Source organism: Trichosurus vulpecula, chromosome 9, assembly GCF_011100635.1.
Source record: "Trichosurus vulpecula isolate mTriVul1 chromosome 9, mTriVul1.pri, whole genome shotgun sequence".
Taxonomy (NCBI): Eukaryota; Metazoa; Chordata; class Mammalia; order Diprotodontia; family Phalangeridae; genus Trichosurus; species Trichosurus vulpecula.
In genome coordinates, this window is record NC_050581.1 from 121,844,316 (window position 1) to 121,868,456 (window position 24,141).

At 39.2% G+C, this 24,141-nt stretch overlaps 1 protein-coding gene across 4 annotated transcripts in view; it reads right to left on the reverse strand.

Annotated features, from left to right (window-relative positions):
- DCAF1 (DDB1 and CUL4 associated factor 1) overlaps positions 1–17,354 on the reverse strand; it is a 78,205-nt gene extending 60,851 nt beyond the window's left edge. For 3 of the 4 annotated variants that reach the window (XM_036738026.1, XM_036738025.1, XM_036738023.1), the window contains exons 1-3: positions 17,209–17,260; positions 8,240–8,357; positions 452–528 (exon numbers count right to left, since the gene is read on the reverse strand). In XM_036738026.1, coding sequence (XP_036593921.1) covers positions 452–528; positions 8,240–8,349 — 187 coding nt within the window. In that variant the 5' untranslated portion in view covers positions 8,350–8,357; positions 17,209–17,260. Of the gene's footprint in view, positions 1–451; positions 529–8,239; positions 8,358–17,208; positions 17,261–17,310 lie in introns of those variants that run through there. The other variant, XM_036738024.1, reaches the window with a different exon arrangement.
- Between the last annotated feature and the right edge of the window lie 6,787 nt (positions 17,355–24,141).

The window sequence follows — 24,141 nt, forward strand, 5'->3', positions numbered from 1 at the left end:
CACTCCCATGATTTTTTGGTTTTCCAAAAAAGAAAAAAACAAGTTCTTAAATTTTTCAGGCATTCATCTTTCTAAATACATCAAATGTGATCCTTTTATGAGCCAACAAAGTTAAACATAATCCACACTTCAGATTTCAAAACAAAGTGACTTTTGATCTGTAAAGGGTATCCTATCCTCAAAGCATTGCATATGCTTCAGTTTCCCCCAGAATTTCCTATTTTTCCTGTCCCTTCATTTTTACCATGGTTTCAAGATTTCTAGAAACTTTTCAAAAGTCTAAAGGTACTCCCATTTTCCTCAGAAACAAACTGGGTAACATGTAAACGTGATCTGAACTAATTGAAGTAACAGGAAAAAGTCAGTCTAATAATATAAAACATTTATTTCCATTGGCAGCTTTCTTATTTTACAAAGATCTGACACAAGAATCAGTAAACAGAGATCTTACCAGGATGTCTATCATCAAATGGATCTGGATCTCCTTTACGATATTCTTCAGTTTCTTTCTCAATCAACTCTGACATCCTAATACAAAAGGAGAGAAACATTCTAGTCATAAACTGACAATTTTACCAAAAATTCAACTTCACCTATGACAGACATTCAAACAATTAGAGCATAAGCTCCTTCAGAATAGTGATTGTTTCATTCCTATTATTTGTATCCCTGGAGCCAAGCACAGTGCCTGAAACACGGCAAGAACTTAGCAAACTTGCTGACTGAATGAAATCACATGTGCAGAAAGAAAGCCACTGATATGAAAAGGGGAAATTTCCTGACAATACATGTGAATACCTTTCATGAAACAGTAGCCTACCAGAATAGTGGGATACCAACAAGATTTGTCCCTTCGTTTCAAACACAAGCAGGATAGCACTGAAGCAAACTCGTGAGCAGGTTTTTTGTCCAAAGCACTTGAATACAACAGTGAAGCAAGAGAAGCACACACAAATAATCCTTTCTGCAAGAAAAGGAAACTAAGGGGGAAACTCAAGAGTCAGCAAAAGGCTGGAACAAATGGGAAAGAATAATCACAAGTCAAGGTCTAAAACTGCAACCAGAAATTAAGAACAATCACATTTTTTCTGTGGCAAAAGAACTCCAAACTTACCAAAAAAATTAAGCTGAAGATTAGTAAAGCAATGCTTGAAATTCTAAACCTCACCAGAGTGTCTCTTTAGGATCACCACCCTTAACCATCAAGTGTCTGCTGACCAGGACTCCAGAATAATTGCCACACTAACTGGACTGGGCCCACAACTAAAGAGGAATTCAGACAGCTTGGTGCAAGGAAACTATTTTTTACCCATTATCCTACTTCTGTTAGCATATTCTCTTCAAATTAAGGTCCAAGAGGATGTTACCAAATTCTCCTGATAACGAAGGGAGTCAGTAAGGAACAAAACAACATGGTGGTCAGACTATACTCTGTATACTACATGAGCCTCAAATCTCAATTCCCAGTGAATTACCCAAAAGTGATCTTTTCCAGTGATCACTACCCAACCTTCTCTGTTTAGCCAATCCACACAACTTCTGTTAAATTCCTAATAGTTACAGATATTTTCCTTCACAGAAACTATACTGCCTATTTTATGAAACAAATAGGTAAGTGCTATTGCAAAAAAAATTGTGGGTAGCTCTGCACAAACTATTTCCCCATCAAGCCTAGACACTTGTGACTTTTGCCACATCCACTTTGAAAAAAGTTCACTTTTCTGCAAATATAGAAATTTGAAAGAACCAAAAGGAAATTAATTATATGATACACATATTCATATAATAATAACTAGCATTTATATAATACTTTAAGGTTTGTGAAGCACTTTACAAATATTATCTCACTTTATCCTCAAAATCCCCTGGAGGTAGTTTCTATATTATTTCCATTTTGCATAAAACTAGCTAACACAGAGAGGTGAAGTGACTTCCCCTGGACCACACAGCTATTAAGAATCCTAGGCAGGATTTGAACTCAGGTCTTCCTGACTACCAAGTCCAAAGCTGCCTGTTCAGGTACTGCCAATTTCCTTGTTACATGGAGTAGGTAATTGAGGAAGAAAAAATAAACAAATTACGCATTTCACTCCTGGAGGCTCCATAAATCCCTCTGGAAAACCCAGATATTTCTAATTCTAAGAAATGATAACTCAAGTAAAAAAGTAGTTATATCTACTACTGCATATTAACCACACAATATGACAAGAGGGCCACAAAAATCTCTTTTGAAGAACTGATTCTACCATTACATTCTGTGGTGAAGTGGAAATGTGGATTTGACTTGGGAGTTAAGAGGACCTGAAATCAAAAATCAGCCTCCCCCACTTACTGGCTGTGTGAACCAGGATAAGTCCCTTAATTTCCCTCAGCCTCACTTTCCTGATCCATAAAATGGAGATAACAATAGTGACATCCACTTTACAAAATTTCTGTGAAGATCAAATGAAATAACATATGGAAAGTGCAAACCTTAAAGCATTAGCTATTATTATACGCATTAGCTATTACAACATATAACTGTTACTGAGTCATTTTAATCATGTCTGGCTCTTTGTGATCTCATTTGGGATTTTCTCTTCATCCTCAGATGAAGAATTGAGACAACTGACCTGCCCAGGGTCACACTAACAGTGTCTCAGGCTGTACCTTAAAGCACTTGGCAAACCCTAAATTATTATATAAATGCTAATTGTTATTATTAATAGCGCTTACATTTTTCACTAGGAGAATAATTTTAAAAGTTTTTTTTAAAAAAACATTGTGCTAATTTTAGGCTTACTAGATATAAAAATAAACAAAGGAAAATGTAATTGAATTTATCTTTTTTAAATACAAGGTGGGGGAGGAGAGAAAGTTTCAGGATTTTACTAATAATGATGAGGCAGCAAGAAGTAGGAGAAAGCAGGGGGCAACCTGGTAGAGTAGAAAGAGCAATGAAAGACAGGCTCTGGAATCAAAACATCTGCTTTTATTGATTACTTCCTGTGCAACTTTGGCCAGGTCCCTTCACCTCTCTGAATCTGTTTCCTCATCTAGAAAACAAAACAACTGTCTGAGATGATTTCTGAGGCCCCTTCTTCCAACACTAGACATATGATGCTTTGGTCACCAGTCCTTGAGGAGGGAAACTGGTCAAGTCCCAACTCTAGCACTACCTGAGCAATGTCAGTCAGTGAACAAGCATCTAAGTATTTCCTCTGTGCTAGGCACTGGAGATACAAAGGCGAAAACCACTTCTGTCCTTGAGGAGCTCATACTATGATGCAAAAAACATTATGCAAAAGCTACATATAAGCAAAGTATATACAGAGCAAGATGCAGGGGTAATCACAGAGGGAAGACCCCAGCAGAGTGGAGAGACAAGTGGGAGGCAGAAAGGCCTCTGGTAGAAAGCAGATTTTTTTGCTGCGCTATGAAGGAAACCAGGGGATCCAAGAAGCATAAGTAAAGAAGGAAAGGCATAGATAGGGTCAGGAAATGGAATGTCTAAGGAACAGCAAAAATACTGGTGTCACTGGATCATGGAGTAGGGGCCAAGTTGTGAAGGGCTTTAAAAGCTAAACACGGGATTTTATATTTGGTCCTAGAGGCAATAGGGAGCATCTAGAGTTTACTGAGTAGAGGAATGACATGGTTAGACCTGCACTTTAGGAAGCTCACTCTGGCACCTAAGTGGAGGATGGAATGGAGTAGAAAGAGACCTGAGGCAGACAGGTTAACCAGGTTACTGCAATAGCCTGTATATGCGTGTGTGCTGTGCAAGAAGTCTAATAGGCAGTTGGAATTGTTAACTCGGGAGGTCAGAAGAGAGGTAAGGGCTAAATAAAAAAATCTGAGAATCATTTGCACAAAGATGATAATTACAACCATCGGAGCTGAAGAGAGCACTAAGAAAAATATTATAGTGTAAAAAGAGAAGAGGGTTTACGACAGAGCCTCAGAGGATACCCACGGTTAACAGGTGGGACCTGGAGACTCAGAAAAGGAGACTAAGAAGGAGCTGTCAGAGAGGTAGGAGAACAAGAAGAGAGCAGCGGCATGAACAACTAGAAAGAAGGAGAGAACTGTCAAGGAGAAGGCAGCAATCGACAGTGCAGAAGGCCACAGACAGGGGAAGAAGGATGAGGACTGAGGAAAGTCCGTTAGATCTGGCAATTGAGAGGTTATTGGTAACTTTGGAGAGAAGAGTTTCAGCTGGAAGATGAGGCTGAAAGTCAAACTGCAAAGAGTTAAGAAGACAGTGAAAGAAAAAGAAATGGAAGCACTGATTGCCAATGGCCTTCTCAAGGAGTTTAGTCACAAAAGGAAGGAGAAAGGGAGAATTACAGCTTCTGAGAATGGATGGTTCAAAAGGTGGGGTTTTGAGGAAAGGGAAGAAGTGGGCATGTACAGAAGTGGTCATAGATAGAGGCTGAGCATTAGTGAGAGAGTAGGGCTGAGAGAGGGGACAATCTACTGGAGGAAAGAGGATGTAATGAGATTGTGTGGGCACACAGAGGTTTGCCTTAGTGAGGAGGACCGCCTCTTCATGTGAGACAGGAGTGTAGTGGGGGAAAAGCACATGTGAAGTCAACAGAAGGGGAGAAAAGGGAGCTCTCAGTCAATGGCCTCGATTTTTTCAATGAAATATTAAGCAAGGTTCTCAGCCGAGAAAGTGAGAAAGGTTTGAGGAGTAATGAAAAGGTTTGATAAAGCTGCTGTGGTAAGTGGGATTGTGAATTGATTAGGTAAGCGTAAAAGGACTGCCTTTTTGTAGTGAAGGACCAATTGAAAATATGTAACATACATCTACAGGAGACTCGGTCAGCACAGTTTCATGATTTTCTCTAGCTCTGTTCAGCCGCACATAAATAGGAGAGGAGACTACAGATGGTGGGAGTTATACAAGATCGGGCCTTGGCAGGACATGATCAGAGATAGAATAAGGGTACAAAGGACTCAAGAGTAGAACATAACATAATGTAGAGCTGAACCAATTCACCAAACGGTTAAGCTGCGGAAGGGAAAAAGAGCACAACCAGTGAAATTAAAGATTGGAGGGACTGCAGGGCACCAAGAGAACAGTTAAGTTTTAAGGTTCCTTCCAGCTCTGATATTCTATAATTCTATGACAAAATTTATGGAGGGCATCTCTTGGCACTTAACAGACAATCCGTATAAAAGGTTACAGTAAACCATAGAGCTCTAATTCCCCATGACTACCAAGCACCAAGAAGTATTTTTTGTTAATCACTATGCCTTAGCAGCAACACCCTGACTTAGGAAACTAACTCACTTTAGTGAAGAATATGTCAAACAGGAAACAGATATAAATGTGCCCCCAAAAAGTTGTCCAGCACTTGTCACTAGGACTTCGAATAAAAGTGCAAAGAGAATGGCCAACAAATGAGGATTACCTCACTTCCTACTGCAAAACAAATGATTACTGTCTACAAAAAGTTCAGAATTTAGTGACCAATCAGACACCATCACCCTACTTCCATTCCACCCTCTAAGACCCAGCTCCCTGTATGTTAAAAGAGAGAACATTTTGCATCTTAGAGATTACAAATGCTCCCCTATTCTGTTACACTACAAAAACTTCACTCTCCAAGAGTTATTCTGTATTCCTTTATCCACTGTTAACAAAAAACTGACAGAGAAAACTGTCCAGAATAATTTGACCCAGATGAGTACTATAATCTCTAAAAAGTTAAACAAACAGCAAGATCTCTGAGAAGTTCCCCTGGTCTCCATAACTGCTAGCGTGGCAAACAAAGAGTGGAAACAACCTAACTCAATGTTGTCTAAGGCCCTGAGAGAATAGGTGACTTACCCTGGGTCACACAGATAGCATGTGTTAAAGATGTAATTTATACCTAAATCATAAGAAGTGGCATGGCATTGTATACAGAATAGTGAAGCTAGAGTCAAGAAAACCTGAATTCAAATCCTGTCTTAAGGCAGTTAGTAGCTGTGTGACCATGGGCAAGTCATTCAACAACCTCTGTCAACCTTGTCTCCTCATCTATAAAATGAGGATTTTAAAAATAGCCCCTATTCCCAGGACTGTTGGGACGATCAAAGAAGATAAAACATGTAAAGTATTTTGCAAACCTTAAAGTGCTGTATAAATGTTAGCTATTTATAACTAGGTCTTCCTGACTCTAAGGCCAGCACTATATACCATACCTCTCAAACTATGTGTTGCAAAGCAGATGTTTATTTCCTTTGGGGGAGAGAGTCTGCTCATTGGAAGTTCCCTATACCAATGAAATGACAGGTCATCTCAAAAAAAAAAAAAACAAAACCCAATGTTACTGTGTAATCTCATTTCAATGTACTCTAGTATACTACTCATTAGATAGCTTGATCCATATATGTTGCAGAGTTTTAGCTAGTAGAGTGTCTTCCTCTGGTTTTACTTGGTCTTCTTGCCACTTTAGATTAGCTTACCATTTAGATTAGCTACAGATAAATGGATACCAAACTATGTTGCAGAAAAAGAAATTTCTTCTGTTTCGAAAAATGTAACAGAAAAGCAAACAAAATGTACAAATATGGAGAAAAGTAGAAGAGTTGTAAATGGCTGTGAAAATAAACGGTAAGTTCCTATCTCAGCAGCATTATTATTCCTGAGTATCTTGTCCCCCTGGCACCATACCTAGATTACTACAGTAGTTCCTGGCAAGTTTCCCTTACTTTAAGCTCAGCCTGTTATATCAATCTTACTATACTGTTGCCACACTAACCCTATTTAAACACTATCTTTAATCATAACAAGCTCAAAATCCTCCAAAGGCTCTCTACTACACCATTTCCAAAGTCCTCTGCTTGGCTTTCAAGGTCCTCCTTTAAAAATATCCAACTCTACTGATTTATTTCCTACTACTCTGCAATATAATTTTTGCTATAGCTCAGTCAATCTCTAGTTACCCCATAAACAAACCCATGCTCATTCTCACCTCAATGACATTGTCTTTATTTCCTCTGACATGGCATACCCCCTTCTCCCTGACCTCAAGCCTATTCAAGCCACATCTCAAGACCCTCTTCCACAAAGCCTTCCCTGACTACTAGAAAATCAGGGTGGTATAATGAAAAAAGCCCTAGACTTAAGTCAGAAGACTTACTGACAATTACTAGTTTGTGCAATTACTTCCCCTCTATGAGCCAATATCCTCACCTGAAGATAGACATAAGACATACCCAACCTACCTCACCAAGGCTGCTGGGAAAAATTTATTTCATAAACACTAAGCACTAAATAAATATGGACCATTTTAATACTATATTGCTTCCAGATTCCCCCAGCCACAGAATTTTAGAGTTGGGAAAGATCTTAAAGATATAATTCAATCCTCTCATTTTTCAAACATCAAAAATGAGGCCTAATTAAGTTCTCCTTCTTAACTGCAGTAGTACTTATAATCAGTAACATAATTTTAACACTTGATTATCTATTGTCTTATTCTTCGACTGTTATAATCTTGTATTGCCAAATATGTTGTCAACTCCCTGAGGGAAACATTTAGCTTTCACTTCTTTTGTATACATCACACAGCACAGAGCTGAACACATAGTAGGTGCTCAAAACACACGCCAATCAGCTAACTGCATTAATGGTCTACACATTACGCCTACTTCTGAATTTCCATTCATTCACAGCTAAAATCTGTAATCTACTCATCACTCCTACAATATTCTCTTGAGATATATCATTCCTTTTGCTACCCCTGAAATATCCTACACCAAACAGCTCTCCATTCTCCTTTGCAACTGATGTCTATCACAGGGAAGTTGAAAGGAAAGTACTTTGTAAACAATAAAGCAGGGGAGGGAGGCAATTCTGCCCACCACATTCATTATTAAACTATTATTTAGGATTACCTTCCTCTTTATCCCTTACATATTGTTTCTTCAACGTTTAAACAATGAGTCTCCCCTTTATTGCTTTGCCACCAAGAACAGCCTTATTTCCCTATACTCCAATGACTCCATTCTGGGAACATTCAGCTGACAAGTTTCTCTGGCTTGACCTCTACTTTTCAATCTCTCTGCAAAGAATGGCTTGAAATCATTTAAATGAAAATGGGGTATATATTTTAAAAAAACTGCTATCTATATAATTAACATGTAACACTACTTAAAATGTATTTCAATTATCAATAGTCAAAATTTTAAAACATTCTTAAACTAAGTCTAATACCAAAACTTTTGAGTCAACTTAGTAAAGAAGAACACTAAATGGACTTACCTGGTGAGGATAGGGACCATGTCTTGCCCGCTGCCATGTTCCTTCTCCCACTGCTCTAATAAGGTAGTGAGCTCAGCTTTGGAGTCCACGTGCACTGATCCTGAAGTCATGGCTTGGCCTATGGAAGCAGGAACATAATTAATGAGCATAGACCAAAAAAAGTACATGAACATTTCTCCAAAATAAAGGATGAAGGAGTAGAAAAGTTGTTTGTTAGGATTCCCACTGATCTAACCAATACTTTGGCCAATTTAGCTAACTCCATTTATGGCATAGTGGAAAAATTATTAGATTGGAGACCCCTGTTCTGCCATTAACTAGCTTTACAACCTGAGAAAGAGTTCGTTCCTCTGAGCCTCAGTTTTCTCACCCTGAAATAAGAGGACTAGACTAGTTGATTGCTAAAGTTCTTTCCAGTTCTAATATTCTATGATTTTTTAAAATGCGAAAAGCAGTCCAAAGTTTTGATTACATGAGGCTTTTGAGAAAAATATTATTACTGATAAGAAACACATCTACTGATTTTCAACAAAAAGGTATCACTGATGTGTTGCAGCAGTAGTTAAGATCAGTTAAATATCTAAGAACCCTCTGAATCCTTTTGCCTTACATATCTGAGACCACAGGAAAGCAAACCTCTAACAAGACCTTTGTTCTTTCTCCCTATTTCTCTTCACACTGATGGCTCAGATGTCATTATGGACCTACAAAAGTTAAAAAAAAAAAAGCCTGACACAAAACTGGCCAGATTCCAAAAGTAGGAGGTAAAAGTGAATGACAGTCACGTATTCAGTCCTTCCCCAAAACAGAGAACACAGATGTGGAAACACTGCTTAAAGTCACCACCGAAAAGTCTCTATCTGGACAACATTAACCTATGAGCAAAAGTATAAAAGGGAGAAAAGGCCCAGGCCTGGCACAGGACAGTACCAGTGGGTTAGATAGGAGGTTTTGTTATTACTGTTGTTTTTGCCTTGACTAAGCAATTCAAAGATCAAAAATGTTTGAGAACCTACCACACAAAGCAAAGTGAAGTACAGGTACTTCAGATACCAAAACAAAATAAGTAGACATTCTATGACAATTGTCTATTTTTTATTCTCTTCCAAGGATGTCCACGATGGGGTTGAGTAAAGGGAGATGGATGTTGAACACGATAGTGGATTTGAGAAGAAGAAAATAAAAGTTGATTACACCACTGATCCCCCAAAATACTTTGACTAGTGTTAAAAGAATGGAATACAAATAAGTAATCAAATACAACTTGGTATACCAAAAATGAGTATCATCAGGTGATTTTGTCCACACACTAACCTACATTTTACTATTTCTTGACTGAAGTTAATGACGGGGGAGAATCTAAGTAAATATTGCCTAACGTGTTACGATTCTTCTAGTGGTACAATGGATAGAGCAGGCCTGGAGTCAAGAAGACCTGAGTTCAAATCTGGCCTCTGACATTTACTAGCTGTGACATCCCTGGGCAAGTCATTTAACTTCTGTTTGCCTTAATCCAATGGAGAAAGAAATGAGAAAGCACTTCACTATCTTTGCCAAGAACAACCATGGACATTGTGATCCACAGAAGTCACCAGGAGTCACACACAATTGAACAATACTAAGCATGAGAAAACCTGGGTTCTATTTCTGACTGCTAGCTAACTCTCTAATTAAGCTTAAACAAATCACACATCTGACCTGCACCCAACAATCTGAAAATTCACTGAATCATAGCAATATGTGTACAGATTCTCTAACCATAAAGTGAGGTGATTTCTATCCTTTTATTCACACACACACACACACACACACACACACATATATATATATATATATATATATATACCTGTCCAAAAAAAATCTTTTCAGCTTCTTGAAACTACCATGCTATTTAAAAAAAAAGTATAATGTAATGAAAAAAAGGTTATACTGGAAGTGAAAAGTTCAGATTCTAGTCTTAAACAATACTTATCTTTAAAAACACAGATAAAACACTTAAGAGAACTGGTACCTAGATGCAAGATTATCTGTAGAATAACTGTCCAACTATTTAATTTATATACTATAAAGATTAATGACTGTACATGTCAAATACTTGAATTATTTGGAAGAAATGAAGTTTTATTTGCTTTTCACTCAAAAAGTACTATTGCTAGAATCAAATACAGTAATTAATATTCACTGTAAAATTTTCCTTAATATTTTGATAGCAAACAAGAAAAATTTATCTATATTCATTGAACTCAGTCCTTAAAAGTAACCTTTCACAAAATGAAGAATTAACAGCTAAACGTGTAACAAAATTATTCCTTGATCAGAGCTAAAATTTTTTTTGGTTCAATCTGGTGTAGATAACTCATAACCTAATGTCAACTTGCAGTATCGTGGTGTAAACAATATATTAACATCACTACCAGACTTAGAACTGGTCTAGCAAATAAGGCAATGAGAAACAGAAACTAATAAAAAATACAATAAAAAATAAATGCAGACAAGATTACTAGACTCATAACAATGGCATTCAGGAAAGCAACAATCACATTATAATGTTCCCATCTAGAATAGTTACTGATGAAGCAATGAAGAAGGGTTTGAGCCAATCTCACAAGTGAAAGATTATTTTCAGCCTAAGTGAGAGTCCAAGTAACAGAGGTACCCACAGAGAGGGAATCATTCATGAAATCCTAAGAAGCAAGTTATTTGAAAAAAAGTGATCACAAAAAGTGATAAGGTTTCTAATTAGAAAGCTAAAAAAAAAATTCCCAAAACTAGTTTTAAATAAAAGATTAATAACTGCTTTGCTTGCATGTCTTATTTAATCCTCACTACAATCCTATAAGGTAGATGACACAAGTATTATCCCCGAGAACAGAAACAGTCTTAATTTTCTATTTATATTCCCAGAGTTCTGCATATAATGATGAATAAATATTTCACTCATTTATTCATTTTACAGAGAAGGAAATTTAAACTTACAGATTAACCTAAGATCAAACAGCTAGTGTCACAGCTGGAAGATGGACTTCAAGTCCATTTGGGAGAAATGCTTCATTTTAATAGTCTCTAGTTAGAAAGTACTCTCAACACACACACACACACACACCCTCTCCCTCTCTCTCTCTCTCTCTCTCTCTCCCTCACCTCAAAAAATGTTTAAGAATATTAGATGCAAGTCAAAGTTCTAAAGACAGTTTAGTCAAGTACCCTATAGTCTGGTGGTCAAGACACAGCTGCAGAGACAGCCAATACAGCTATCAGTTAAGTGGCAACGCTCCCCTACTGCAATTGACAAGTCACTCAAATTACCAGGAAAAAGCATAAATAGACTGGACAAAGGGAAAAAAGTTTGGACAAAGTGAAAATATGAAAACAGACAATCCACCAAAATCTCCCTCAAGCTGGAAGATCTTCTGCAGAAAGTAATTCACAATAAGAAAGAAAAGACCAAAAGCAGCACAACACTACGGAGTAACTTCCAAACAGTTCTCATTCATTCAGAAGACATCTTCAATGAAGGTAAGCACCTGGGAGTCAGAAAACAGGATAAGGCATTCAGAAAAGTAAGGGGAAAATATGACAAACTGAAATCTTGAAAGTCTTAAGTAAGAGTCTTATTTTCTTCCCAGGGAAAGAAGAAAAGGAGGGATGGCTAAAATGACAGGACAAATAAATGCAAGAATAGCATTGATTGGTTGTGTGTATATGTGTGTGTGTGTGTTTCTTGTCAAACATCTAGCTATTCATAGGCCAAAGAAAATACAATTGAACAGCATAGTGAGTTATGGCCAAAGAAACAAGCTGGTAACAAATGTTAAAATGAAAAACCAGGCTATCTCTTGATACTAGTTCTACAAACCTTACCAGAGACTGGTGTAGAATTACTACTTGCCAGAAAAACAATTTTCAACTGAACTTTTGAATTATTCCTTCTGCAGAATTTCTGTAATATCTTTAATTCTTTTCACTGGAAAATAATTTCAAAACTAAAAATTTTTATATGAGGTGACTACTTCTGAAGAGTTGCTAAATTTAAATTCCAGAAGGTTTTAAACATTACAAAAACAGTCTTCCTTGTTGATAAGTACTCAATTATTTTCTCGCAAACCTCTTTCTTTTCTTCAGAGTATATATACTAGGCTTATTTCACTGTCTTTACATCTTGTAAATTTTATCTGGTAGTGAGATAAGGAAGAGAGACTGAATGATCCCAAAGGATACCAATGCCAGTATTGGCATTTGCCAACTTAAGAGGCACCTTGTATCAGCGTTGTTCCTATTAGCTATAACAAATCCAGCCTACTGAAAAGGAAGCTACAACATTAGAAAAGCATCATGCAATTAATTGATCAGCAGAGCATCAAGACACACCCAAAACAAACTTCTATCCCTTAATAACTACTGAAGTTTCAAAACATGACCTCTGTGCCCCAGACTCCTGGGCAGATGACAAACCTGGCATTCCATTTTCTCTGAGACTTCCTTTACCCAGACTCTCTCCCCCATACCTGGAATGCACTCCTTCCTTTCTCACCTCTTCCTTCTTAAAATTCCTAGCTTCCTTCACAGCTCAATTCACCTTCCACCTCCTATAGGTTAAGCCTTTCCTGATCCCCCTAGATGTTAGTGTTCTCTCCCTCCTGAAATTATCTTATATCTGTTAACTAATGTATTCTCCAATACAATGTAAGCTCCATGAAATGAGGTTGTTCTTTTCATCTTTGTCTCCCCAATGCCTAGCACATTACTACCTTGCACACTGTAGGTATTTAATAAATACTTATTGAATCCAACTTCATGACAAGGATCCTAGCTTTTCTGAGCAAGAGCAATCATTCCTGCATCAAAAGGCATAGAAAACTAACCATGCAGCACAACAGCTAACCTTCTAAAAATCTACCAGCATGCATATGATCCCACAAACATATGTACTCATCAACCCTACACTATATTTGGTTTAAAAAAAAAGTGTATTCAATCCATTTTTAAACAACAATACTAAAACACTTCCTCCTCCTGCAACTATTTTCATCACATTCAACATGATTCAATGCCAAAATGGGAGCAGACTATAGGCAAAATAGTAAAGTATGTAAATGGTAAAATTAATGTCATAAGATGCTTCCCTACATGGTTTTAAATAGCTATCACATACAGTTAGGTATCCAGTTAATATAAATTTTCTAGAAAATAGCAATGCTATGAAAGGCCTCATACATGGAAATCCCTGAAAGCACTCTAGAAATTCTTGCAAAAATCACGTTAGAACTTTCAATTAAACTATGTTCAGCAATAATTTTAATTTTGGGAATAACCACTTAGTGGGTGAAATTTTGATAGCAGACTAGTAAACAATGCTCATATGTAACTACTTCCACTCCTGGTAAATCCCCTATAAGGGAAGATATGTTATTAAAAACATGTCTAGCCTGATAAACTTGTTATTTACAAAGGATTTCTAACATATCACTTACAAACAGATCTATGTTACAAACATATTTAAGTCATATTTTCTAAACATTTACATGAAAATTTTATACTAACCAATAAGCACTTGGCAGAAAACTTGGATTTATCAAAGCTCTTTCAAACAGATGTCTCTGATTTTGTCTTTTAAAAAAAGTTTAAAATACAATGACTAACAACTAATATACAAAGATCGAATTAAATTTTCCTATACTGTGATATGCTCACATTTCATACCACAGATCTATTAAGCAACCATTCCCAAGAAGCAAACCATATTTACCAAAACAGGTGTATAAATTTCATTAACTAATTTCCTCAAGTTAACAAACTTCCTGACATTTCTAATCATCCACCATTTATTACATGATGATATTGTGTTAGCACATCTTTAAAGGCTTTTCAAAAAAAAAAAAAAGGTGAACATGAACTTAAGACTCCGAAATGAAACTGAGTACTGGTATGTAAAACTGAATGAAACAAAACTGGATAATGAAAAATGTAGTGGAGCTAGGAGGTAAAAAGAACACTGTACTTGGAGTCTGGAAGGCCTGAAGTTGACTGGCTTCAAACATTTACTAGCTGTATGACCCTGGGCAAGAGTCTAACTTAACCTGCCTGCTTCAGTTTATTCATCAGTAAAATGGAGATAACAACTGCAGCCAGTGTGGCTCTGAGAATAAAATGAGACAAAATTTTCCAATGCTTTGCAAACCTTAAATAAATGCTAGCTATTATTATTAGTTATCTTCTAGCTAAACTGACCACTGTTGTATTATTAAACAAGACCACATAAGAAGTCAAAGGACCAGGGGTCAAGTCCCAAACCTAGGATTTACTACCTGTGTGATCCTGGGCAGGTCCCTTAATCCTACTGGGTCCCAATTTCCTCAACTGGAAAATGAAAATGGACTAGATGACTTCTAAGGTCTCTTCCAGCTCAAAATCTAGGACCCCAGGACGAGGATACTAGCTCATAATTACGCTCTAAGAAGCCCAAAGCTCACCTCACAACTACCATTGAGATAAGCAGTGCAGGATGGCAGCAACTGTTCTACCTATTTTACAGACGAAAAATAGAACCACAAAAAAAAAGTTTAAATGGTTATTCCAGAATGATTGTCCCAGCATGACTCAATGGTTAAACTCATGGTCAGAACTTATTGCCTGTCAAGTTAAGATTCTTCTCTTCAGTTAAGCCTCACTTACACATTGTATCACAGTTTAATTCAACCAAAGTTAGGGTTTCTCCTGATGTTTCAGCCTGACAGAAATTGTGGGATGGATGCTCCTCAGTTATTGTTAAGTCATAAACAACTCTTCAGACCACATTCGGGGTTTTCTGGCAAAGATGCTGGACTGATTTGCCATTTCCTTCTCAGGTTCTCTTTACAGATGAGGAAACTGAGGCAAGACCAGGTTAAGCGACTTGCTCAGGGTCACACAGATAGTAAGTGTCTGAGACTGGATTTGAATTCAAATCTTCCTGACTCCAGGCCCAGTGCTCCTTCCTCTGGGCTACCTAGCTGCCCTGGACAGCTCTTTAGTTGTTTTTGGTTTTTTTTTAAATACTCAGCCTGACCCTTGTTAACATAAACATCACTTACATGTTACCCCTTAAACCTGGCTTACCAAGGAGCAACTGTTCAGTAAAATGCTATTAATATAGCATGAAGGATGAAACCACTATCTGTAAAAACAACCATCCTAGAACATTTGTGTAGTTTTTTTCCTCATATAAAACCCAACTAATGGTGATTGAAGAATAAGTAAAATATCATATATTTACAATCGGTCTTTATTTTACAAGTGGTTTTACTTAGACCAAAGTAGGGTCCAAGAATCACTGAAAGCATGAGATCACCTAAAACCCACAAAATAAATCTCCAACTTTAAAAATCCATGATATTCCCATTCATTTCACAAACAATGCCTGTGAACTCAGAAAAAATTAGTTATAAATTCAAAACAACTGATACTAACATGATTATACCTGCCATAAAATTATTTTTTAATTTAGTAACTGGAATACACGGAAGAGAAAGTTACTGTACCCAGTAACTACCCCAAAACTGTAGAACATTATTTTTCCCCACACCTTTGCCAAAATAAAAAATCCTTTGCCTCTCTTACCTCTAGCATTCAAAAATCCCATTACAAACTAAAATGAGGAGTGAAGGCATTTCACTTCCAAACATAATGTCCAGGTCTTGACAGCACAAATACAAAGAAAAATACTCACTCTAACATCCTTTTTAAATAAACATGGAATAAAATACTTTAAAATCCAATACACCATAGGAAAACAAAATTACAGGCTGAAACAACTAGTAAATGCCTCCAACTTTCATATAATAAAGACTAAAACAGAGGAAGCTGTTACTAATATAAATTCTTTCGAGTGGCGTTCATTAATAATGCCTCACTGAAAATGCAAACCATCTGACAAAATGAGATGCAAACTGATACAGAGTCAAATTTGAGAAAATACAACTATCACCGCGCCCCCGCCCCCCCCCAAAATTTTTTTTACTACTACTTTATCAGCAGATTTTAAATCAAGACCTCTCAAAGTACCATGGGGGAAAGAAAAATTGCCTTGAAAAAGAAAATTGCTGGGGATCGCTGCTTGACAGAGCCCTAGAAACCTGCGGGACCCGAGGAGTATTTAGTTTGCGGCTTCGTTTGTTTCAATTGCCGCACCAGTTTACCAAAGTCTACACACCTCACCTCCCAGGCACTCGCAACCCACCGGGAGGAGGAGAAGAAAAGTAAGTGTAAAGCTCCGCCCTCGTCTCCTCCCCCGTCTCCTCCCCCAATCCTAGTCCAGGAGTGAGGCGGGACAGGGTCATGGAGGGGAGGGGAGGGGAAAACGTGGGAAGAGACAATCGGTCCCAACCTAGGTGATAGGAAGCCGAGTGGGAGGCGGGTGTAACTAGGATAGGGGAGAAAACGGAACCCCCAGCCCACATCACGTACCCACTAGGGCGGATTTCGAGGGAGGGGGGGGAAGAAACAATGCCCCTCCACTCCACCCCATAAGGGGAAGGGAAGATGGGGCGGGGGGAGGGGAGGAGGAAGAGGACAGAGGAAGAGAAGACAGGGGCACGAAGGAGATGGGAAAGAGGGAGCGAAGGCAGGGGAAAAGGAGAAGAGGAGATGGAGAGAAAAGGGGGTGAGGGGAGGAGTAACTAGGAGAAGGTGAGGTTACTCCCCAAGAAGTTTTTTTTGGGGGGGTGAGATCTCGAGAGGGTAAGGAAGGAGGTTGATCTGAGGGAGGGGGAGAGGGAGTGCCGAGGCCCCGCCCCCACAAGGGGGGAGGGAAGGCCAGTCCCAAGTGACACTGAGCCCCCGGCACCGGTTCCCCTCCGGCAGTGCAGGTGTCGCCCCTCCCCCCCGCTGCCGCCGCCGCCGCCGCCCCGCGCGCGCTCCCTGCCTCCCTCTCCCGCCCGCCCCGGGCGCGCGCCCCATCCCCTCCCCCGGCAATCCCCAGCCGCCAGCTTTACCTTCCCGGGGTCTCCCGCAGCACTCCCGACCCCCGCCGAGCAGTCTCCCCTCCCTCCCTCCCGCCCTTCTTTCCTCAGTGCCTCACTCCCTCAGTCACTCACACACACGGCGCGACCGCGGCTCCGAGCGGCCCACATATTACGCGTCACCCACGCTACGTACTCCCGGCGCGCGCGCGCGCGCGCGCGCGGATAGGCGCGGGTTGGGGAGGGGAGAGAAGAGGAAGGGAGATGGCGCGCCCGAAGGCTTCTGGGAAATGGAGTTCGGCTCTTCTCCCAGCAGGCCTTCCGGTTCCACTCCTTTCTCCGGACCTTTGACACGTAAGAGCGCTTTCTCGCCCTTCACCGCACAGACCCAAGGGAATTGTAGTTTTGTGCAGTGGAGGGGCGGGCGCTAACTCTGGGTTAAAAATACTCCACCCACATCTCTCGGATGGTGAAATCGTGAATGGGGGACGGGCGAGAGCTGAAATCCCTAGCTTCCCCACAGGGTGCCAGAAAGGAGCACCCCCCACCCCCCACCCCGCGAAAGCGTCATTCGAACTCCGACTCCGAGGCTGTTCGATCCTGGCCAAATCGCTTAGCCTCTGTGTCCCCTTCTATAAAATGAAAATAATAATGCATGCACTCTAGATCTCACATATTAGTTGTGAAAAAGCATTTTCCTGTGGAGCTGTGAAGGTCCAATCATTCTGGAAAGCAATTTGGCATTATGCGAAGAAAGAAAAAAAAAGAAAAAAGAAAATGTCTCTACTCTTCAACCTAGAGATCCCGCTACTAGGCATATACACCAAGAAAGTCAAAGTCAGATAGGAAAGCCACAGCAACACTTTCTGTAGTAGCGCAGAAATGAAAACAAAGCACATGTCAGTCAACTGGGGAAGAGCTGCAGAAGTTGTGGTGCATGGATGCCCTGGAATGTAACTGTCTTAAGACAGGAGAAACGGAATTCAGAGAAGCATAGACTGAGGAAGAGTAAAATAAGGAGAACCAAGAAAAGGAAGAAAGGAAGGAAGGAAAGAAGGAAGCAAGAGAGAGAGGGAGGGAAAGGAAGGAAGGAAGAAGAAAGGAAAGAAGGAAGCAAGGGAGGGAAGGAGGAAGGAAAAAGGGAAGAAGAAAGGAAGGAAGGAAATGCCATGTAATTATAACAGCATGGCCTAAAAGATGAAAAACTTGCCTGCCTCCCTTCTTTATAGAGGACGGGGACTATGAGTGAGGAACTTTGTCACATTTTACCACACAGCCGAACTACTTTTAAATTCTTTTAAATTTTTTTTTTTACAAGGGATAGCTTCCTTGGTAGGGGGATGGACAAGGAATATATTTGGAAATGAAGGTGATATAAAAAGAGAAGATATTAGTCATTTTTTTTTAAGAAGAAAAGGTCATACCAGGGTAATTTCATTTTTTTTTAACAAGTTTCCAAACTAACAAATTTAGGGAATACTGTAGATAAGTCTCTCTTACTTTTTTTTTTTTTTTTTTTTTTACAAAATGAAGAGTTGTGGACTAGAGATCATAGTGGAGTTAGGTGGATTTAGAATTAGAAGAGTAATTAATGATTTGATGTCAATTTGAAAGAAAAGCTATGGTGGAATGCTTTAGGGTTATGTAGGAGATAGGCATTTACTAATTATAGTGGAAGAGTCTGAGCAGAGTTCCAAATGTGATCCACTCTACTGATGATGACAAGAGTAGAAAGGTCAGTGTCTGGGTACCACTTCACTCTGTGGTATTGGGCCCACATCCTCTTGCTGCTGCTGCTGCTGCTTATCCTTCATTGAGGTGAGCAAGGTTATTGGTGGTTTAGAGTGAAAACTGGTTGGTCTCTTCTGTTCTGTGGTTTGGGGCAGAGCAAATTGCCCTCCTCCATGCCACAGTGCTGAACTGATTGGAATGTCCAGGATACTAGTGGAACACACGATTTGTCCACTGATCTCCCTCACTTTCTTGACATGACCAGCCTACTTCTATTATTTTTTGATCATACAAATATTTCACTGATATCTTTTGTTCTGTTTCTTCTTTGAAATTTCTTATTTTTTGTGTATTGCAGCCTAGTCACATGTACCATGTCCCTGTGGTATTATTCACAGGCTCATAGAATCATAGCTCTAGGCTAGAAAGGAATTCAAAAGCCATCTAGTCTATATCCCTCACTTAAAGATAAGACAGCTATATAGTATAGTAGATAGAGCCCTGGGCCTCATATCAGGAAGATATGAATTCAGATCTGGCCTCTAATACTTCCCAGCTGTGTGACTCTGGGTATGTCACCCGTTTTTTGCCTCAGTTTCCTCAACCGTAAAAAGAGTTTAATAATAGCATTTATCTCCCAGGGTTGTTGTGAGAATCAAATGAGATAATATTTGTAAAGTGCATGGCCCATAGTAGGTGTTTTAATAAATGCTTGTTTTCTTCCTTAAAGATGAAGAACCAAAGCCTAGAGAATGGGAGTGAGTTGCTAAAGGTCACACAGATAGTAATGATTAAAAGTAAGATTTGAATCCAGATCTTTAACTCCAAAGCCAGTGTCCCTTCCACTGCACTGTGCTAATTCTCATTTTAAATTCCTCAGAGATCAGTATTTTATGCTTTTTGTTGATTGTATCTCTACAACATATCACCTCTGTTACCTCCTCTTCACTCACACTGCTACTACCCAAGGTCAAGACCTCATCAGGTCTTGCCTGGACAATTGTGATAACCTCTTAACAGCTCTTCTTGCCCCAAGTTTCTCTCTACTTGAATTTATTCTCTGTACTGCTCCAAATAAAATTTTCCTAAAGCACAGATCTGACCTTTATTAATAAATTCCTTTGGTTATTTATCACCTCTAGGTCTTGGATAAAATGCAAACTCCTCATTGGCATTTAAAGACCTTCACAGCCTGGCTCCCAGCAACCTTTTGACCTTGTGAATTCCATTATTCCATCTGTCTGGCCCAAATGGCCTGGCTATCCCTCCCTGTGTCTTTGCACTGGCTGCCCTCCCCCACCCCACCCCCATGCCTGGAATATACTTTCACCTCACCTTGACCTCAGAATCCCTAGCTTCCTTCAAATCTCAGTTCAAATGGCCACCTCCATTTTCTGATATACCCTGCTGCAGCTCACCCTCCTTCCCCAAAAGACGACCTTACACTTATATGTATATATATTTATGCATACATGTCATCTCCATCTATAACAAATAAACTCCCCAAACTGTACCATTTTATCTTTGTATCACCAGCACCTAGCACTTTGACTGGCATGTAATCAGCTTAATAAATGTTTGTGGATTGATCAATTGAATCACAGTTACAAAATACCAGTGGAATATTGAAATAAAAGAGATAAGACTTTGATCCTAAAAGAAAAATGGGTTAATTAAAGGCTCTAAAACTTCCCAAAGGCAATCCAGTCTCCTTTTCTCTTCCTGTTTAATTTTAGGCCCAACCCGTCAATTTGTACCATTTACCCAAGATAGATAGGTAGATAGATAGATAATCTCGGTAGCTTATTCATATAACTGCAGGTCATAATATGAATAATAAATCTTCTTCATCTGCTTGGTTTTTCCTGTGTAAGTGGTCTTTTGAGTGGTAATGGATATCTTCCAGAAGACTCTACAGTATCCAATGACTTGAATATAATTTCTTGCTTTAAGTATTTCTTACTATATATTTATCATCAAAAGGTCATTCATTGAATAAGGTCATTTCTGTTACTTCCAGGGAATCTTGAATAATTTTGATCTATGAATGGGACATACATTGTCGGAAGAAAGCCTTAAAGGTGAGATTTTTTTCTACCAAATCAAAAGCTTTTAAAATATTCAATAAACAGTAGGTACAGTGGAAGCAAAGAGCTCCCCTAATGCATTGGGTATACTCCTTGCAGCAAACTTATACAATGTAGATAAGAGAAGAGGATAGGCAAGCATGGATGGGTTGAAAGCTGCATCAATAAAGAGAATATCCACATCTAGGAAATCCATTTAAATATTTGAGTAATGGGAAGTCTCACTGACTTAATATCAAGTATGGTTCTTAAGAGCTGATATAAGCTGGCTCTAGCATCCCTCTGGGTACAGAGGTGGTAGAGTCCAAATGTGGTAGTTCTACTACTGCAGTTGTTTGCAGATCTGTTCCATTCACATCTATTTGTTATCTTTCTCCTGATTGGACAAGGCACTCTCTAAGGTCTAGATCCTTTGACAGATGCACTCAGGATGATCTGGTTTAGGTGAATCTCATACCAAACTTGCTGTATACTCATTTTCCCCTCTATTTCTTTTCTGTTTTCTGAGATAATACTGTTCATAATCATCTGTCATTTTCCTCCTAATATTTTTCTCAAATGAGTTTGTACTCTCAACTTGAATTGCCCTTCATCGCCGTGAATCCACTTATTGAAGGGATTAAGTGACTCCAAGCTGAGGCAGTTTTCTAGTTCTTTCTGTCTCTGTTGTGGCAACTGTTTTGTATTAGTCTTCTCTAAGGAATGATAATTAGGGCAAGGTCTTTACTTTTACCCATTTTCCAGAGTTTGAAAAAATCAATTTAAAGCTGGTATCATCTCATATTTATTTTTTCCTTGCAATTTGGTGTTGACTTTGATCTTTGCTCTAACTGGCTAAGGAGCCAACTGAATACAGTAAGTTGATTCTGAAAAGACTGCTGTGTTTGGAATGAATCACCTCCTGCTTATGTGTAGCATGTTGGTCCATCCTCTGTGGACTTCCACAAACTTGGGTTTGAGTGATGAGAACTTTCCATGGTAATTTGCCCATCTCAGGCCAAAAGTTTGGAAATCCTTAATTTTACTGTGGCCTGCGTTTTTAGTTACTTACCACAATAACAGTCAAAGAACAAAATTGAAACGGTAAACATTTAACGGGCACAGGAATGAATATTAAAGTCACAAAAGCATTGCAGAATGAGCATTAGTGCCCTTCTACTTCCTCCCCAAGTAGTTTGGGACCCAAGCTCTGCCAGATTCTAGAACCTGGTAGTAAAACCACGAATTTAGTCTCTCTCTCTCTTTAGCCAGAGGATGGGTATTCCTGTATGGACCCTGGGAAGACGAATTTAGTGAAGAGTGGAGTGGTTGAATAGGATCTCAGCTTCTCTTACTCGTCTCAGTGGGCTGGGTCTGCAATCTATATTCTCTCATCATGGGCCCCAGCTATGCCGTCTCTCTATGTGGATCCCTTGCTGATATATCCTCTATTTTCATTACTCTTCCTCCCTTGCAGGAAACAAACTAACAAAAAAACCAACTTTCTTCGATGGCCACTTCACCAAGGGGAGGAACATAGCAAAACCTCCTCAGTCAGTGGTGAAAAAATGAGCCGCTCTCTCTCCAGGGCAAAAGGGGAGGAGGTAGAAGGGGAGGAGGTAGAAGGGGAGGAACTTTACACGAACTGGAAGTCCATAGTCCATTTCGATTGTTTTGATTTCTTCCTTTGGTGCTCTCCACATTCAGCACATTCTCCCTCTTCTTGGCGAAAGTAAAGTTTTAATAGTGTATAGGTACCATGCCCTCCTAACCCGGAGTTTGGGGGAGGGCAGGAAGGAAGAGGAGGGGCAGCACACGATGGGGTGGGATTAACAGATGCTAGTCTCAGTCCAACAAGCTAGAGGAGATAAGGCCCCTAGATTCCAAGAGGGCAAAGAGAAAGCAGAGCATAGTTCAAAGCTCAAAGCCAAATGTCACCCATCATAGGCATAAATAGCAAGTCAAAAGCTTAGGGGGGGGGATCTACAGGAAGCAAAGTCAAGATAATAACACAGGAGATCCTAGTAGACTGCCCACAGAGACTAGCCTGGTGAGGCATGGCTTTATAGCTTTTTCTTTCTCACTCTGTCCCCTCCATCACTCAGCTGAAGACAACACAGCTAAAAGCTCCCTTGGCTTCCTCCAGGCTTTGATCATTTTCACCATCGCCTGCCCCTGTCTCTAAATGTACCTGAATATGGTGGATATGTGATTTCCTCAGGGTGAGTGCTCCATCTCCACAGATTGCAACTTGTCCATACCACCTCATTCTATTTTATTTTTGGCTCGTGTTTTGTTTTCCTTAAATTTTATCCAATGTAATGTTTTACTAAAAACCCCCATGGAGGGTGCTCATTTTCTGATTTTGAGTGCTGGACTAGGTACTCCCATACCTAGGGTGAAGCCTTGCCTTCGATAATGAGTAGCTTCATGACCTCAGGCAAGGCACACCCCTTCTCTGAACTTCAGCTTGTGGCAATTCTCCTATTACCCACTTCCCTTGTGAAGAAAGCCACAGTGATATAGAAAAGTGAGTTGTTTTCTGTTACTGTTTTTGCTATCATTGTTATTATCATAGTAACTGAGGCTGCCCATCCTCTGTTCCTCATCCATCCTATGCCTCCTCATGTGAAATGTTTGGATGCAGATTATAAAGCAAGAAGATAATTGGCTTCAGAGTCAAAGAAAAATATCTTTAAATCTCAACCTGTTACTTATTCTGTGTTACATTGTTTTCTAAATGCTACAAATGTATCTTTTATGCCATTATTTATATCTAATTTACTGTTACTTATACTTACCCTGTATCTTTTTATTCTCCTTTGATTTATTGTCATTTTTTTCTGGAGACGTTTTATTCACTGAACATACCTTTGAAGTAGCCAGGGTTATTAACAGATAAAACATTATTCAAGATACTACGCAAGTACGAGAGTGCCTCAGAGGATCTTTAAATATGCAACACTAAAATCAGTTTGCACACTTTCCAAGTTATTCAGTTCATTAAATAAGGCAATTTCAAGACTGAGTGAATTTTCTGTTGAGCCACTGGTTACTCCAGGCCTTCCATGAAGAGTGGAGAAATATAAAGTGTTTGAAGGAAAAAATATCCATTTAATAGCTGTATAGCATTTGAGTGTGGGGAAGAAAGAATTAGAAAGTTAGACTG